Source organism: Anastrepha obliqua, chromosome 5 (genome assembly GCF_027943255.1).
Source record: "Anastrepha obliqua isolate idAnaObli1 chromosome 5, idAnaObli1_1.0, whole genome shotgun sequence".
Lineage (NCBI taxonomy): Eukaryota > Metazoa > Arthropoda > Insecta > Diptera > Tephritidae > Anastrepha > Anastrepha obliqua.
This window is the reverse complement of record NC_072896.1, coordinates 109,603,783-109,623,282: the sequence shown is the minus strand read 5'-3', so window position 1 is coordinate 109,623,282 and position 19,500 is coordinate 109,603,783. Positions and strand designations below refer to the sequence as shown.

At 34.3% G+C, this 19,500-nt stretch overlaps 1 protein-coding gene across 1 annotated transcript in view; it reads right to left on the bottom strand.

The window, feature by feature from the left end:
* Nucleotides 1-840: 840 nt before the first annotated feature.
* Nucleotides 841-19,500, bottom strand: part of LOC129248215 (probable cationic amino acid transporter) — a 32,425-nt gene continuing 13,765 nt past the window's right edge. Inside the window, exons 5-12 of the mRNA XM_054887682.1 lie at nt 17,292-17,426; nt 5,922-6,079; nt 2,946-3,190; nt 2,741-2,884; nt 2,416-2,678; nt 2,234-2,332; nt 2,015-2,174; nt 841-1,873 (exon numbers count right to left, since the gene is read on the bottom strand). Of these exons, the coding sequence (XP_054743657.1) occupies nt 1,518-1,873; nt 2,015-2,174; nt 2,234-2,332; nt 2,416-2,678; nt 2,741-2,884; nt 2,946-3,190; nt 5,922-6,079; nt 17,292-17,426 (1,560 nt within the window). The 3' untranslated portion in view covers nt 841-1,517. The remainder of the gene's footprint in view (nt 1,874-2,014; nt 2,175-2,233; nt 2,333-2,415; nt 2,679-2,740; nt 2,885-2,945; nt 3,191-5,921; nt 6,080-17,291; nt 17,427-19,500) is intronic.

The following is a 19,500-nucleotide window of genomic DNA, read 5'->3' as shown; positions in this document are numbered from 1 at the left end:
TTACTACGTATGACCCACATTAAAATAAAATCGGGGTACATTCGATAATACATATTTGAAATTGCGATAAAATCATTCACTAAAATATTTCAATTATGACTGTAGCTGGTATATATAAATATATGTAGGCAAGTTTAGTTACAATTCCGACAGTTTAATTATAGTTAATTCAGAGCACTCCTCGCTAGCACATAAATTCTTCTTTATGTGCAGAAGAGTCGCAAGATAATTCAAAGTCAATTTCTAGTTACTTTGATACTTTTGAATATTAAAAAAAAAAAAAATACTTTTGAATATTTTAAAATGTATGCATAAGCATATTTACTTATATATGTAAATGTTGGAGAAAATCACTATTTTTATTCATTCTAGAATTACGTACATCCACTTTTTAGAGTTTTCCAAATATTTACCTAATGAAGTCTCAAAATTTTATACCTGTAAATGAGTAAATTCTAAAGTTAGATATTCGGTAAAACATACACACAAATGTATGTATGTATGTACTTAAATATATAAAATCTAATTTTGTTGACAAATCTTTGACTTTGATGTAGAAATGTTGTAAGAAGCTCTACAAATTTTGCTTGAATTCATTTTTTTTAATTAATATTTTTATGTTTGATTTTATTATTTTATATTATATTTTATTTTATTTTTTTATTTTGTTTTATTGCATCCCAAGAGTGATTTACATTAATTGGCGACAGCTTTGCTGCAAGCAATTATTTTATTTTATTTTATATTATTTTATTTTATTTTATATTATTTTATTTTATTTTATTTTATTTTATTTTATTTTGGTTGGTTGGTTGGTTTAAGGGTGACCCCGCATCGGAGTATTTTATTTTATTTTATTTTATTTTATTTTATTTTATTATTTTTTATTTTATTACATTTTATTATATTTTATTTATTTATATTATAATTTTTTTTATTTTTATTTTTATTTTTTTGTTTTTATTTTATTTTATTTTATTTTATTTTATTTTATTTTATTTTATTTTATTTTATTTTATTTTATTTTATTTTATTTTATTTTATTTTATTTTATTTTATTTTATTTTATTTTATTTTATTTTATTTTATTTTATTTTATTTTATTTATTTAATATTTATTTATTAAATTCTTTTAATTTAATTTTGAAATGTTCTAATTCCGTATTTCACTTTATTGTATTTTATTTCAGTTAGCTTCGTTTTGTAAAAAAAATACGCCAATCTCCTTCGTTTAGTTGTAGGCAAGCCAAGCAAGCAGCATTTGCGGAGACTACAGCGATGGCAATGGCTACGGCTACGGCAACGGCACAACATTTCCTTTAAAGTACATCATTTGATAGGTACGCAGTTATTTGATCACTCAGATCTCATGTACTCAAATGTATTTATTTGCTTTTGTCTTTATCTCTTTTCTATTCACTCCAAAAGTCGTCATCATCATCGTTTTTATCCTCCTTAAAGTCGCACAAATTCAAGTCTTCATTGAAAAGATCTTCGCTTTCCGAGGAATCTGGTTGTCATCTACTTGATAAGCTTACACGAGTTGGTATGGTTACGAATGTCTTGGGCGGACGTGGTATACGTATTGTTGTTGCCTTCGTCGCTGTCTTTGCCGAAACGCTCGGTATTAGTTGTTCTTGTATATTGCCGCCGCTATACTCGAAACAACCACAACACCAATTATCACAGCGCATCACCAAAATTAGGCCAGCAATTAGCCAAAAGAGTATGGCCGGCCAAGAATAGTATGAGCAAGCGACGAACAGCATTGAAGCCATCATAACAGACGCAGAGCAAAGAACCGGGCTCACACTGATGACGGTGGTGTGGTAGCTGGGAAAGACTGACATCATAGAACTTACGATTATGGCACCTGAAATTGTAGGGGAGAGACCAATAATTTTAGTCAATGCTATTCAACATTCCAAATTAAATTTGTAAATCTGTAAGGGCTTCCAACGCTCTATCAGACTCTGGCAATTTCATTCCCAACTAAACACGATAAGATACTCACCACAAAAGTAAATGAACACCGTATTCGTGTGATGCAATACAAAGGCTATGCTGCATAAAATTGATCCAGAAACAATCATAAAAATAGAGAGCATGGCAAATCGCCATGTCAGCAGAGTCGGTAAGCGCCCAGTGCGTTCCATTGGACCAGCCGTTGTGACCTTAGATATAAGAAAAAAGTTAAGACATATTTTAGATTTGTTTTTTAGCTAGAAGCCACCTTGATTTTCTGTCGATATTCATCAACTATCGCGTCAATATCGGTTGAGGTATCAGAATCGCTCTTCTCAAATTTCTCTGGGAATTCGAAATCGGAAGGCTTCAATAGAAGATACCATAATTTATTTATTACATCTTCTGTCCGTATGAAGAACTTTAATATTTCATTTTTATGCTGCTTACCGGTGGCTCACGATCCGATAGTATTGCAGATTCTACGTCTTTTGGCTCGCGCACGGGACAAGGAGATGTGGGCTCACCCAGCAAAAGCCATTCCTTCTCCAACTCCTTCTTGGGTTTCTTCTTCGTTTTTGGTTTCTTGATGGCACTTTTCTTGGCTAGGCTTGCATTCAGTAAGCTGCGCTTACTTTTACTATTCGAAGAAGAACTCTTTTCAGGAACTGGTGCAGTGGACAGACGACTATACGAGAGTGATGAATTGAAACCTAAAATTAGATAATAAAATGAACTTCTGGTTCCACAATTGAACATAAAACATATGACTTACTACTGCGTTGTATATACTTTGGACGGAATGGCAAGTACAGCAAGTAGAATGATCTGAGAAAGCCCGCAAATAGGTGACTAGACGCCATTATATAGCTGAGATGTTGCATGGGGCAGGCAAACGCTAACATAGCGCAGAGGCTTCCTGCAAATTTTAAAATCAGCTTAATAAATAACTTCTCCACACAAACGCCAAACTTAGTTACCGCTTATGAAAATAGCCAGCACGGGATTGCCGCTGTCAGGACTCTCATAACTTATTTGCTTGGAAAACACCTTCCATTCGGCGGTCGCAAAGCGTACTATGTAGCCGTAGAGTTCTTGGAAAAGCTCCAAATATGCGGCCGAGCAGGTTAACATTAAAAGACAAGCTATGGCTGGTACGAAATTGTGAAAATTCAGGTCGTTCACAAAAGTGAAGATTGGAATGGCATTGTACTCCGCAGCGGGTCTTGAATAGAAATGAAAGAAATTTGAGTGTAGTGAGAGAATTGTAAGTACAGCTATTTTTAAGTTGAATTGTATTTGTATTTCTTAGAATCTACACTGGCGAGCTTAACTAAATGGGTGGCAAATTTTTTAAATATTTAAAATAAAATTTGAGCTATAATTTTTAACTTTTTGTTTAACCAAAACCATGTAAATCAAACTTTCAAACTTTACAAGAACTTTAGAAAAAATCACAAACTTTTCATAAAAATATTAAAAATTAATTTTAAATTTGGAACTTTTTAACCGAATTTTCAGAAAATTTTCGGGTATGTAGTAACATGGCTCATAAATTTTAGTAGAATTAGCGCAAGTTTTAATTGGCTGAAACATCGCGTTGATTTTTAAGATTTTTTCTTTTTAATTTGGCCCCCCCAATGTATGGCCCTCCGGACAGCCTTAGTCGCTAGTTCTTTCATTGTAATCTATAAAATTACATACATATAGGTATGTCTATACTATGCCTTTGCCTCCCCAGATGGAGAAGTTAGTGGTCACACTACTCAACGCACTTTGAAAGTTGAACCATACCTAACTCACCGAAAAAACAAAAAAAAAAGTTTACATAGAAAATATTACAAAAAACAAAACAAATAATTGTAAAACAATAATGGCCGTAACCGATTAACCAAATTCTACCGAATTTTCATTAACAAATAAAGGAAATTTCTAAGCCGCTGAAAAAATACTTTTTAACGTGAAAATACGACTATTAATCTTCAGCTGGGGCTGGTATCGGAATATCTCCAAAAATCCCACTTTGGACCGGATTCGGCGTATATTCAAACTTTATAATGAAAGTAACACGAAAATAAGGTTAGCACAAATAGATACGTTTTTATTTATTTATTTTTTTCAATATAATTTTAGATTTCTAGTTAATTTAATTTTTTATTTTTTTTTTCATAAAAATATGTTATTCCATAACAAAAACCACGTAAATCCAATTTCCAAACTTTGTGCAAGATTTAAAAAATTCAAAAAATATTCATCGAGATTCCTAACTTTTTAATCAAAATTTAAAAGAAAATTTAACTACGCGGTTCTATATAAAAGTGTAAATTTTAAGTGACTCAAAATTTTCTTATATAAAACAAACTTCGTGAATTCGTTAAGGAAAAACTGTAACAAAAATTAAAGTGAGTTTTTAAACTCTTCAAACTTAATTAATTTAAAAACACACAAAAAATATAGTCAAAACTTATATATGTGGTGACTTTATACTTCTTCAATCACTTTACTAGTTTCAGTTAATATAGATTTAGAATATTTGTTTGTCACACCGAAAAATATACGTAAATTATATGGTTCCCAACTGGGTGACGTTAGCCTCTTTATATAAAGACGAAGAATCCAAAAAAGCAGGTAAAAAATATACAAAGCATCTAAAATTTAATATCCAACAAATCCGGCTTCATGCATTTTTCCCACGTTTTTCAGAATATCATGGCTTGTCAAAAAAGCGATATTTTGATCACTGTCAATATTAATCTATTATTATGTCACTTAAATCAGAAAAACAATGGTATAAATTTAGCCAATTGTAAAGGGTGGTTGAATTTCAAGGGCCGATGTTGAATGTGAGCCACACCGAAACGTCAAGCTTTTTTCAGACTAATTCAATTTGAAACATGGAAAGATACACAATCGAGCAACGCGTTAAAGTTATTCAGGCTTATTATGAAAACGGGTGTTCAAATCAAAATGCATATCGCGCATTTCATCTTCAGTGATGAGGCACATTTTCACCTCAGTGGATTCGTCAATAAGCAGAATTGCCGCATTTGGGCGAATGATAATCCAAGAGTGATTACCGAAAAACCAATGCACCCACAAAGGGTGACTGTTTGGTGCGGTTTATGGGCCGGCGGCATCATTGGGCCGTATTTTTTCCAAAATGAGGCCGGTCAGGCAGTTACTGTGAATAGTGTTCGCTATCATGAGATGATAACGAACTTTTTATGGCCCGAATTGGAAGATATGAATGTGCACGATATGTGGTTTTAATAGGACGGTGCCACTTGTCACCCAGCTAACGAAACAATGGCTCTTTTGCGCAAAAAATTTGATGGCCGAATAATTTCATGTCGCGGCGATGTCAATTGACCGCCAATATTACATTTTTTCCAAAAATTAAAAATTTTTGTTTTCAAAGAGTAACTCCAATTACTCTGTACTGACATCGATCAATTCTGTATTGTTATACCCACCGCGGCGATACTTGTAGCGCTAATTTCGTTGTTAACCTTCAATAATTAGTTGCTGCCCATCACACGATATAAATATTCCTTAATTTTGTATTGTAATATTTTTTTTTTATTTTAATATTTTTTTTACTATTTTAATTCTAATTTGCATTGCGGTATCTCTTCAAAACACTCAAAATTTCTGTAGTGGATTTTTACAAATTTTACGCTATGCGCGCCTTGCGAAAATCTCAATATTTACACACTGATGCTGCTAAATTCAAAATGGGCAATCGCATTGGAAAAGTACCTAGTTATCGTAACCTTAGTCAAAATGTTGTGCTTCTTATTAACATACATTATCTTAGTCCTTTGCTTGCTTTTAGTTCAAATGTCAAGTTACACTTATCTTAACTATAGGCTGATGTTCCTTTTTCACACTTTTTAGTAAATTTAAGTTGTACCATGAATATTTCAATTTAAAATCAGTTTTTTTTTTCAACTTACTTGTAGTTCATTAATAATGAAAAGCCCAGTGCTTTAAGCATTATTGAACAGAAGGTCCTAAGTATGTAAATAACTCCTGTCATTCGGTCAAGAAACGAATTTTTCGATGGATAGTCTTTCGGATATGCGAAGGTGAGTAGTCCCGCTGCCGTGAGAAACTGTGAAACGAAGAAGAGAAAATTATTAAAATATCATTTATATAAATTAAGTATGCATAGGTACGTATATATGTATGTATCAATCGAGTACTATTTAAGTCCTGCATAAGTAGAGAAAATATTTATTATTTCTTAACAAAAAATACTAAAAGAAATCATTTTTGTATAGCTCTCAGAGGGAACAATAATATATCAATAATTATTTTTATTTGGTTGGTTATTTAGTCAATTTTCAAATAATAAAGCAACACTTTGACTACATTTTTCTAAAGTTTCATTACAAAACATCGAAAATTGAGCGAGTCATAATGAATCTCCGCAGGCCCCTTGAAAAGTAGTTTCACGGCGTATATCATAACTCGTATGTCGGCGGAGATGTTTCTGAGGAATGTGTTCCTGGGTTTTTTGTTTTTCCGATATTTAATTTTTTCGTAATACTTCGGAGCCAAAGACCTCGTTTTCGTTAAATAATCGATTCCAAATAATAGTTCTGTGATAACTAAAACCAAAAGAAACAGCTAATTAAAATGTCACTCTTGTATGCATATAAACTTAGATCGGATTAACCGTATGTGCGCCTTAAGCGAGATGATTTTAAGCGACGAAAAGTAGGTACGAGTATTTTCTCGAAATTCCATCGGTACTTTTTAATTTGTGCACCTTAACTGGAGTTCGGTGTAAATGGAAAGTACTGTACTTCTATATATACATACATACAGTGCCGCTCAACTGAATAGGTTTGAAAATTATTTCTTCTGTTTTTTCTTCTCTTTGTTCCATATGCCATATTTTTTTCTTCTTTCTTTTTGTTTTGAACATTCATTTGTTTACTCGTAATATGTATGACAAAAAAATGTAACGGGTTCTATGCAACGGTAAATCGGAATTTTGCTTTCATCGGGAAACTCGCTAAATGTGTGGTCTATTTTTGGCTCATTTGATTAGATTTGACAACTTTGACTTCACTTTTTGATTGACTGCGTGCTTGAAAACATATAATTTCTTTGGTCTACTTAAATTTAAAGTAATTGCTACCATTTTTTTTTAATATGGGTCGGGGAAATCTTTAACCGATTTTGAAAAAGGTCAAATTAAAGGCTATATTGAATCTGGCCTAAAACATAATGAAATAGCAAAGAAGATTGGTCGAAGCCAAAACGTGGTAACCAATTTTCTTCGTAATGATGCCGATTACGGGAAAAAATGAAAGGAGAAAAAAATATGCTACAACGGCATCAGAGAGGCGACTAATCCTTCGAACTTCTTCGAATTCCCACCTCTCTGCCAGTAAAATCAGGGATGAAAAAACCTCCTCTCAATGATGCACGGAAGGAAGCGCGACTTCGAGATGCGCGGGATCACATGACATGGAACAAGGAGTGGAAGGCTGTAGTTTCTCCGACGAAAAAAAAAATCAATCTCGACGGACCGGATGGCTACAACTATTATTTTCACGATATGCGAAAAGAGGAATGCTTTTTGAGTCGTCATCACTCCTGTACAGGAGGCGTAATGGTTCGTTTTATGGAACTTGCGAGCTGCAGTTTGTTTCATCAAAGATGAATGCAAATGTCTACAAGACTGTGCCCCAAAAGGCTTTTCCCCAGTTTTCCGAATTTTTTGGACCTATACAATGGACGTACCCACAAGACAACGCCCCCATCCATACAGCCCGGGTTACAAAACAGTGGATTAAGGAACAGAATGTCCACTTGTTCGAGTGGCCGTCATACTCCCCAGACATAAACATTATCGAGAACATTTGGGGATTTTTATCCAGGAGAGTGTATGAAGAGCGAAGACAATTTCAAGACTCGGCGACCCTGGTTGAAGCGATTAAAAAAGCCTGGTCAACTATTTCACTGAGTGAAATTGAAAAATATTACGATTCCTTATCAACTCGAATGTTTGAAATAATTAAGAATAAGGGTGGTCATACCAAATATTAAATAATGCAGAAATAGTGACTTTTATTATTTAAGTTACCAAGTGCCATGAAATATTGCTGTGAATAATTGTTTTTTTATAGTTCTGTCGGTCAAACCTATTCACTTGACAGCGCGAAGACGAATATGAGTTATGTTATTCGAAAGGTAGTGCAAAATTAATCATCTTATCGGAAAATCTATAATTTCTACAAATGGCTATACTTTTACAAAAACATAAAAAAAATTACGCGCTAGGTGGCGCAAAATTAATCACCCTGTCATCAATCATATTTGACACTTTTGAAATAGACAGGTTCAGAATACAAAAAGACAAGAAATGAAGCGCGACGGGAAACATATTGGAGTCTTTCCTGACAATCAGGCTGCACTAAAGGTTCTAAAAAATGCAAAGCAAACCTCAAAGGTTGTTCAAAAATGTAAGAAGAAGCTTAATTCTGTTGCAAGACCAAATAGGCTCGTACTTGTGTGTATTCCAGTACACTACGTTGTTCAAGGAAATGAAAGTGCCGATGAATCGGCCAACTGTGGATTAGCGCTTACCCCGCAGGAATCAGAGCCCAGGCAAATGACCACACGGAACCCGTACTCAATTTTATAAAGAGATAAAAGGTTATCTTGCCATCTAGGGAAGAGTGGGACCCTAACCCAACATGGATAAATGATGACTCATAAAAATGGTACACAGATGGTTCCAAAACGCTCCAAGGAGCAGGAGCAGTAATAGTGGGGCCTAGAGCACACAAATACCTAACACTAAGTACAGATACCACAATTTTCCATGCGGAACTCTTCGTCATAATGGAAACAGTGGAAATCATATACAAAACAGGGTTCGAGAAAGTAAAAATTAAAATACGTTCGTACAGCCAATCGGTTCTTAAAGCCTTGAATAGCTACTCAAAAGTCCTAATAGAGTGTAACAATGCACCCAACAAACTGGCCGCTCATAATCAGGTCTCACTGATTTGGGTACCAGGACATGAGGAACACGAAGAAAACGAGAAGGCAGACTTTTATGCCAAAAAAAGGGCAGAAGGGCTATTTATTGGACCAACCCCATTTTTCGACTTTAACAAAAATAATGTAAAACAAGAAACCAAAAAATGTATCCAAGCTATAATCAGGGAACACTGGAATGGCACAAGCGGCCTTAATCACTCCAACAAGTTTTTGAACTTCAATGCCAACAGGGCAATGCCATCTGCTCTAAATCTAGATAAAAAGGGCCTCAGATTACTCTGTGGAGCACTTACAGGTCACTTTGCCTGCAATAAACACTTTAACACAATAAGGTTATCTAATACAACATCATGCAGGTTCTGCTGTGATGAAGAGGAGTCTATGGAACACTTAATCCCCAACTGTGAGGCATTAGACCACAGGAGACACGGACTCCTGGGCTCGTACCTACTAGAGGAGGAAGATCTACAATTGCTCCCTCCTAAGGAGCTGGTTCCATTCCTCGATATACTAAATAATTATAATGAAATAATTAGGGGCGCACAATAGATCAATCTGGTCGCAGTGCATAAAGGCCTTAGCCTAACCCGTACAACCATTACCGTTACCATTACCATTGCAAGATTTCTCTTATGAATTGTAGTTATCACTCCGCAGATGGCTTCGCTCCATCAACAGTTAAATTCACTTAATCCGTACACATTGCGTACACCCTTAATAACTGAAGCATTCTTATTTAATATATTTGTTTTGTATGACCTGGTAATTGGTCATTTTGCAACTGGTACAATTGTAGTCCTTCTCGAACTAGTATGACTCTCTTAAAAACCAGCTGATGATCTGGAATATTTACTGAGTGCTTTGGCTGGTGACTGTAGAATACATATAAACTTGTACGTGTGTATATATGTGTATGTATGTATATTAGGGTGGCCGTTATTATAAAAATTATTGAAACCTTTCGGGACACCCTCTACAAATATAAAAACACCTAAAAAACTACCCAATATTAAATTCCATGCCAATCTGAGTTGATTTAGAGGTTCCGACTTAAGCCTAAACTTAAGAAAATTGTCGATTTTCATTCCAATCATCATTGCAATCATTCGATTAGATTTAAGTGTTTTTACACTCTACTGATGATCAGAATCGCTTGAAAATAATTATTTGATCACAGTATTGTGAAGGTTAAATTAAAAAAAATTAAGCAAAGAGGAGCTAAACTTTAATTCTCTAAAAATCAGTATCTTACATTAAGAAAACATGTAAGTGTAAACAGATAACTTCTTGCAATAATTTAGTTTTCTGATATTGTTTGGCTCTAACTAAGTTTTCCATTGATAATTTTGTTGTTTTGTGCACGTGCGCACTCACAAAAGAATCTTATTGTTGTGATTGTTCTTAAAAAAATGAAGTTCAAACCAAAATTGTTTTTTTTTTTTTTGCAACTCTGTTAGCATTTGGTGTTGCACTTTCTTTCTATTGCTGTACGCTGGTTACACTGATATCACTAAGCTGGATAGCTGGATGCTTGTGAAATTCGATCATTGGTCGGGTACTTCATCGTTTCCTTTTATTAACACACTTTTATTAGGTCGGATTGTATGTATGTATGTATGTATGTATGTAACGGAATCTTTGAGCTTAATTTTCACTGGCTTCTAAACATCTGATCGACTTGGAATTTTGCACACCTATCAAGGACCGATGACAATGCAATAATTTGATAAAAGTTTTCCATTATCCTTATTAGGATTGCCAGGATTAATATTTTCTTTTTTTACCTGTGTAAGTAAGGTGAATTTGGTTGTAAAATTAAAAATCTTTATTTATTCTTGTAAATCAATTTCATCCCCTTCAAAATAATCCCCTCTCGATGAAATACACTTATGCCAACGATTTTTCCAATCCCCGAAACATGCCAAGTAGTCCATTTCCGGTATAGCCATCAGCACCTTCTTCGATTCAGCTTTTATCTCCTCAATCGACTCCAAACGCGTTCCCCGGAGTGGTCTCTTGAGTTTTGGGAATAGCCAGAAGTCACACGGAGCCAAATCAGGCGAATACGGTGGTTGCGGAACGATATGCGTGGAATTTTTGGCGAAATAGTCACGAAGAACGAGTGCAGTGTGAGACATGTGAGATAAATTTTCCATTATCCTTATTAGGATTGCCAGGATTAATATTTTATTTTTTTAACACACTTTTGTTAGCTCGGGTTGTATGTATGAATGACTATAACGGAATCTTTGAGCTTAATTTTTACTGGCTTCTAAAAATCTGATCGACTCGGAAGAGCGCTGAAAAATGTGCATTTTTTATAACATTTGGTAATATTGCCATACCGGTAGAAACATGAATTGGGTATTTTTTTAAACAAAAATTGGGAATTTTTAGTTTCCACATCACCATTGAGGTTAGTATTTAGTGTGCGGTTGTGTAATAGTATATTACTCGTTAACAGCTACATATACTAAAAATAAAAAATAGTTAAAAATAAAAACTAAAAAACACGCTTTTATTGCTAATCGAACTAAAAAGTAGAAAATAAAAAATATATAGTGATATAGTAAATATTACAATCATTCTATTGGCAACTTCCTATGTACAGAGGGTTATGAAAGTGAAGCAAAATGCATCCCACGTTTTTAACTCTAATTTGAATTACTCTATTTGTATCTTAATTTTTGTTATAATTCTGTTCTGAGGTAGTTGACTATGACTGATCGTTCGATTTGCTATTACTTCATCATAGGTATCTTTGTCATTAAAATTAATTTTCTACTTTTTAGTTCGATTAGCAATAAAAGCGTGTTTTTTAGTTTTTTTGAACTATTTTTTTTTTAAGTTAATTTCTTTATGAATGTTCGATTTTGATTATACTGTCAGGGTTTTTGTGGTTGTAGTTTTTGGTTATCGTCTGCAAACATAACATTTGTAAACATTGAGTTCCGTGTTTTCACGTTCGCGGAATCAGTTATTGCTTTTTCCACTGTTCTTGCGTATCGAAACCTCTACTCGACCTTTTCCACTGACTCATTGAATTTAGTGCCCGTATGTGATCGTCAAACTATGTGTTTATAAAGTGCAGTTTACGTTCTAATGTTTCTTGTGCTCCACTTAAAGCCGAAATATAATTATTAAATGGCAAAGTTATGTTCTACTTCGGAAATACTTGGCTCCAAAATACCATCAACAAAACAAAGATTGTCCGTTTTTTTCCTCAATCATCGTACTGTAAAATTAATTAACTATTCGTGCAAGTGTAAAGTTAGCTATAAAAGAAATGTGCATATTTTGGGAAAAGTCACATAATCCAGTTCGAACAGAACAACATTGTATAGAAAAAGTGGAAAAGCTTTATCAAGAATACCAAAATCTTCAAAAGAATAAAAATAAAAATTTGGAGGTTTTTCGTACAAGAGAGATGGAGTTTGTTAATGAACTGGATGATCTTTTCGATATCGCACACATTTATGCTATATCTATGATGAAGGATGAAACTGATAAATCTTTTCTTCTTTCACAACGTGAGAAAGGGCGTCCAGAATGTATGCTTGGTATTAAAGAAACAGCAATTCTAAAAGATAAACAAAAATTAGATCGATTGAATGCAGAAGAAAGCCGGAAGCGAAAGCATATTGATGAAAGTAATAAGTCAATAGGAATCAGTTTTCAAGGTATGAACAATGAGTATTTAATTTATGGTTAATTAACTTAATTCACTAAATTTAATGTTAAAAATAAATTTTGATTAGATCAACAAATTTTTTCTTTGTCCGAAAGCGATATCGAAACACAAGATGATATGAAACTTGAAATGATGTATATGGAAGTACTGGGGCTATTGAGAAGAGGCAAAAATAAATTCCATACGTCGAGACTTCTCGGATCTTTGGACAAGTGAAAAATTTTTGATAGGCCGGCCATTCATTTAATTATTGAAGCACTTGGACATCCCGTTGATATATAATACTTGTAATAAATCGCAACCCATTACAGGAGGAACGTAAGAAAAGCCGATTGAAAATATCTACATTAGTTAAAAATAATTTCAAGGTTAAATTTTTAAATTGTTGTTATTTTGTATTATTTAATGATAAAATGATGATATATGATAGATCGTTTACCAGTCATTATCTCTCATGCAAGTGGTGAACAACTATTGAGAGTTCCAAAATTAACTATGATACTTCAACTGGCCTAGAAATTGCTAAACCTGTTCACGAGACATAATATTTGTTTACTTTTTTAATATTTAGATTACTATAAAATCATTATTTCTTAGAAACTAACATAGTTTTAAGAACACAATATTCTAATGCTACAACTTCAATATTTCGAATAGTAAACATACATAACCTATTTTTATTTTACTTAACTTGAGATTAATTTAAAAAAATACCCATATATCTTTATTTTTCAACCTTAGGCTCTAGTCGGAACCTCTAAATTTTTTCCGATTGGCTTAAGATTTCATAATTTGCAGTTTTTTAGATAACCTTACTTTTCTAGAGGGTGTCCCGCAACAAATAAAGGTGTTTTATTTACATGAATAACGGCCACCCTAATGTACATATATATAATATATCTGTATGTGCATACATAAGTTGGTGTGCCCATTAACAAGTTTGCATGCGCTCGTATTTCTAAATGCATTGCATTTCATTCATTAAAGCTCACCATAATTTATATGCAACCCACGCGAACTCAGCTCGCTGAGAGATTTGCAAACAGTAAACCACAGGAAATCAAAATAATTACTACAAATGGTCGTAACTCAAAGCCTGACGCGCATTTGCATGACCATTTGTCGGATCACCACCAAGAGGGCAAAGGCGTCAGTGTATAAAATCAATATTAGCCGTTAAATAGGGCAGAAATGAATGTGGCGCTGTGGTGCACGGATATGCAAATATACAATAGAAGATACGAGTACAAATAACATTTCTCCGTTCCAGTTCCGGTAAAGGGTTGCATTTCTTTTATGAAATTAAAATGATTTTTTAATACTTAATTATGTAAAATAGTAAAAATGCTAACCACAGGAAAACCCAGAAAAAAATTTAAAAATTCATTGTGCGTAAGACACTCGTCCAGTTCAAATTTACACACTGCATTGTAACGGGTGATTTATTTATGTATTTATTTATATATATTTTTTTTCTTTTGATGTTTTTTTCTTTTTTTTCTTCCTTTTTTTAATTTTATTTTTTTATATATTTTTTCTATTTTATTTTCTGTGTTTTTTTAACATACAAGACATTTGAATGGGTTTTCCATCAAACCAACTAATCTAGTAAAGGTCTATCCTTCTCATTTTTTTCAGTATACTCTACTAAATCACCATAAAAATGGAAAGTTACTATGGCAAGCGGATCAATGTTTACAAATTGCGAAAATTTATTTCCAAAATTTACACTCTGTGCTTCCAAATTGCTTAAACACTTCGCCCAAGTTGCGCACAGTAGTGCTTCTAAGTAGTTGGCCTGCAATCTCATGATGCGATTTATGGCTGGCAACATTCATGGTTAAGAAAATATTCATCCAAAACAACTTCATACTCAGCTTACCGAAGAAGATATGGTTGCTGTAGAAATGAATCGAAATTCTATTGCCCTTAACAACTCAACCTTTATCTCTTCATTGCATGGAAGAATCTGATAACAGAGTTTGGCTTGCGTCTATATGCGCATATGATCCAATTAACACAGGAATTGTAGCTACTAACCGTACGCAACATCTAATAAAGTAAAGTCTGAAGAAGCATTGGACCCCTCAAAAGTTAACTCTATGATTATACAATAAATTACATATATGTATAAAGAATGGACACAAAAAATATTGATCGGGCGAAAATCATTATAACATAAAATTTGTATGATCTATCAAAACAATTTTTATTTTATTTTCTTCTTCTTAAGCGTACTATGTTAAACAAAAAACTCATATAAATGCTCTTTGTTATAAACAAAATGACACAATTTAGTTTTGACTTCTCGCTTAGGTTTTTTACTGTATCTGTCGCTTTTTAATTCCTTTTTTAGTTTTAGCAATTGCCCAATATTTTTCAATGGGTCACAATTGTTTTAACAGTTTTGTGAGTTGTGGGCCTTTTGATTTATATTTACCCTGTAATTTTCATACCAGTTCACAGCAAGACGGCTATAATGACACGATGCTAAATGGCGCCAAAACAGAACTGCAAATATATTTCTTGATTTCTTGTAATGAACGCTTTGCTTTTCATACCACACTGGCAGGTGGCTTCCCAAGCCCGAAAATTTTAAGTGAGGTACGTAAGTAGGTAAAATGGCAAGAGTGCCACAGGCACACTTCAAGTAGCACTCACGTGCCGTTTTGATACCATTAGGTGGACCACCTGGACTTGTGAAAAGATTGAGAGAAGAAACCGTCTACAGCCATCCAGTGCTCTTGATGTAGTGGAGGAGAGAAAAGGGATATAAGCTGGAGAACTTCTTCAAGTCATCCCCAAAGGGCACGCTAGGCACCCCAAAGGGCACCCCTTTCTGGCAAGCTTGTCGGCAATTTCATTTCCCTTTATATTCCTGTGCCCAGAAATCCAGATAAGGGAGATGTTTCCTGCTCGATCGAGATGTTTGAGTTCCTCCTTACAGGGGTTCACCAGAAGAGAGCTGCAATACGGCGACGACAGTGCCCTGATCGCAGCTTTTAAAAGAACTTGTCTAACATTTTTAGCTTAAAGGCACCTGTACCTCCTCCTCTCTACTTTGAAGTCTGTTTCATCGTCCATAACCACACAGCCATATTTATGAATGTCTTGACTGTATAATTTTCATGCACATGCTTTTAGCACTCTTATTTGGTTTATCTTTTAGATTAGGTGCTACAATCTTTTTAAATAATCGCATATCTTCACTTTTGCGCGCTTTTTGGGCGTAACCTTTCGAGCGCTATAGACCTGTTTTGTAGCATCTCGAAGTGAAAGGCAAGTTTTTTTCGAAATAATGGCACCACTTCTTTGGCTTGTGACTGCGACACAAATCCTTTTTTTTCCTTCCACTTTCAGGTCTTCGTTCAACCGACAAGATTGCATTAAACTTTTTTAAGACATAAGTTCGCACTTAACTGAATACATTTTGAAGAATTCGTAGAAGAATACATACAGGGTTGCCCATATTTGACGGACCCATGTGTTTTTTGGGCCCATTCCAATCGACGAGGCTTGTCCGCTGGCTACAATATTTGCGTCAATTGAATCTTATACGGGAATAAATGCAAATCAATGCGGATAATTCGTTGTAAAGTGGTCCGAGCAATGCCCAACTGCTGAGAACGGCGATTTTGGGATGTCCTTGGCGACGTCTCAACACTGACCCGTACAAGAGTAATATTCTCATCCGATCGCCTTGGTCGTACCTTTCGTACAAACGTTTAATGGTGTTCTTAGAAGGCGCACTTTTCACATTATTTAATTTTTTATACGCAGTTTTCCCAATTGACTTCTCTTGTTGAATGTAAATTTCAACAATTTGGGAGCGCTCGCGTGGCGTGTACTGTTCCATGGCAAAAATCTGCTTGGACTGACGCTTCCAGCGCGGTATGTCATTAAGCGATCTGACGTCTCTATCAAAAGATACAGGGTTGCCAGATGTGTCCGTCGAATATTGGCTACCCTGTACAGTTAGTTTTACGCAAGTGATGAGTGAAGATAATCGACTTTTTTTTCATGTCCATTCTTCAGTCTATGGATTTTATTCAAATTTAATAATGAATGAAGACTGACTACAGAACTGATTCTGTGAAATATATTAATGATAAGCGCAATCCAGATTTCATGATTAGGCGTTCTCCAGACGACTTCAGTCAAAATCTGTAGACTAAAGTTGTAGATTTTATAAGTTAATTCCAGATAGATCTATGAAATCTCCCACTGTGCGACTGATTGATCTTCATAAGACGCAGTTCTGGTGCTACACTATATGTCTGAAGTTATTTATTAACACTAAAAGCCCTAAAAATTTGAAGCTAATAATGCAGATTACACATGAGACAATCTTAGAAGTTCATTCGAACGATAAAGTTACTTTCCAGCTGACATTCGAATCAATTGAGGTCGTGTATAAATTCAGCGGAAAGTATAAGTATTAACATTTTCTTTATTTTTATTTTTGTTTTTTGAAAGCAAATGCTACCTATGCCTCTAAAAACATTCCCTTGGATAAGTGCACAGCAGCAGAATTGCTCAAATAAATTTGCAGTTCGATTGGTATTTTGATATAAGTTACTTGATTTACTTACGAGTATTCAAATTTACTTACACTATTAATGCCATTTGGTCGAAAAAGATAGCGTTTCCATTCCTGCGAATCAGCTTTCCAAAGAGTCACGGCGCTTACCAAGACGCCCAGGATAACCATTCCAGTCAACATGATCATGCAAAAGACTTTGGAATTCTGTTGAGTTAAAACATGTAATAAAAAATAAAGCGTTTTGAAAATTTGTATTTATTTTAAATAGTTTATTTTTATTTTTAAAATTTTAAGGGAATAAATTCACATGGAATAGAAATATTAAATGAAGTAAAAAGCTCTGAGCATTTCCCGCTGGATGTCTTTAGTGAGCCATATGTCATGATATACATATAAATTGCATTAAGTCACTCTATAGGGTGATTGAGAGGCCGCATTATGGAGCTTTGAGAGTTCTGTAGCTAAGCCAGTTATGTGCTGCCGCGCTCCAAATGGGAGGCGAAAAAAGAAAAAACTGGGTCTGGGTAAGGTACTGTGAAATGTAAAGGGCCCAAAATGAAGTTGAAGTTCAAACCTCAAAGATAATCGAATCTAATCTAATCGACCCAATAAAATATCAAATGCAACTGAGGTTAAGCAGGCTCTGGTTGGCCAAAAAAATTAGAGAAATGGGCATAGGAAATGAAGGTTGACTAAACAAGTTCATCTATAGTTTTAATCTACAATATTTTGTAATTTAAATAATTAATTTATAAATCGAATAAATCTCAAAACTCATGGTTGCAATAGAAAACCCAATAATAACAGGCTCACAGTAAAAACAAGTTGTTGTTTTGCTACCATTTAATTTTTCTTCTTTTTCTTTTTCTCATTTATCACTAAGAGACATTTTTATGTGAGAAATTTTATGATTAACGCCCGTGAGAAAGGCAACCTTGACACGAATTGAAGAGGAACCGAAGTTAGTTATGGAAAAGTTTTCGTTGAAAATGTTAGTTAGTAGTTTTTATTGTAGAACAGAGTAATTACAAGACGAAAGTGCAATGAAGTAAAAATAAGAAATGAAGTAAATTAAAGAATAAAAGCAATGAAACTCTTCTTCGGTTGGCGGAGGAGCTCGCCATCAGACTCAAATTCAGTTTATCGAACCACTGCAGTGTGTTCCAAGCAAAGGTAGCAGCTGATAGGCTACTCACATGCGTATTAACTGTCAAGAAAGTAAATATTTACTCTGTTAGCCAAGCGACGATTAGGGGCCTCAGTTCAATGATGGTACATGCGAAACTGGTCAGAGAATGCTTGATTTCCTGGTCACATAGACCTTTCTGTAAATTGTGAGGCATATGACCTGGCCAGGCCAGGAGGGAACCCTTCTTATATATTTATTCATATATCTTTGTATATTAGAATTAATATACATATTTTTGTAATACATTTTTTTGTTAGAATTTCTAACATTTCACCACACCATCTAAAGATATTTTCTCACTAAAGCTTTTTATCGGATACCCATATTCAGTATTCAAGTAAAATTTTTCAAAAAATGCTGTTTCGTAATAAAAATCATGTGGCAACAGCAAATAAATATAATTTTTATTAAAGCTTTTTTAAACTTTTTTCATCTGCTATTCAAGCACTATTTGCGATAAGTCACAATTTGTTCACACAAAAAAACAGGTGGCAACGCTGTAATTTTTTTTTTTCGCAAAAATCATGTATTCAAATAAAATTTGTCAAAAAATGCTGTTTCCTAATAAAAATCAAGTGGCAACACCAAATAAATATAATTTTTATTAAAGCTTTTGTAAATATAAGGTTGTCAAAAAAGTCTTGCGGTATTTTTATTGAATTTTCAATTGTTCATAAAATTGGTTATAATAATGCGATTTAAGTCAAGTATGCGCCGTTTTGTTCGATGACGGGTTCCCAACGAGATGCCAACTTCATAATGCCCCTCTTATAGAAGCTCGCTTCCCTATTGTCAAAAAACTCGGAGAGCCAATTTTCACAGGACTTTCTTGTGGACAACTTCCGACTACCAAGCTCGTTGGTCATGGACAGAAATAGGTGGTAATCACTTGGTGCGAGATCCGGACTATACGGTGGATGCAAAAGAACCTCTCATCCGAGCTCCCGGAGCTTCTGGCGCGTCACCAAAGATGTGTGTGGCCTGGCGTTGTCCTGATGGAAGACAATTCGGCCTCTGTTGATCAAAGATGGCCTCTTCTGCATGAGTGCTGCATTCAAGCGGTCCAGTTGTTGGCAGTACAGGTCCGAA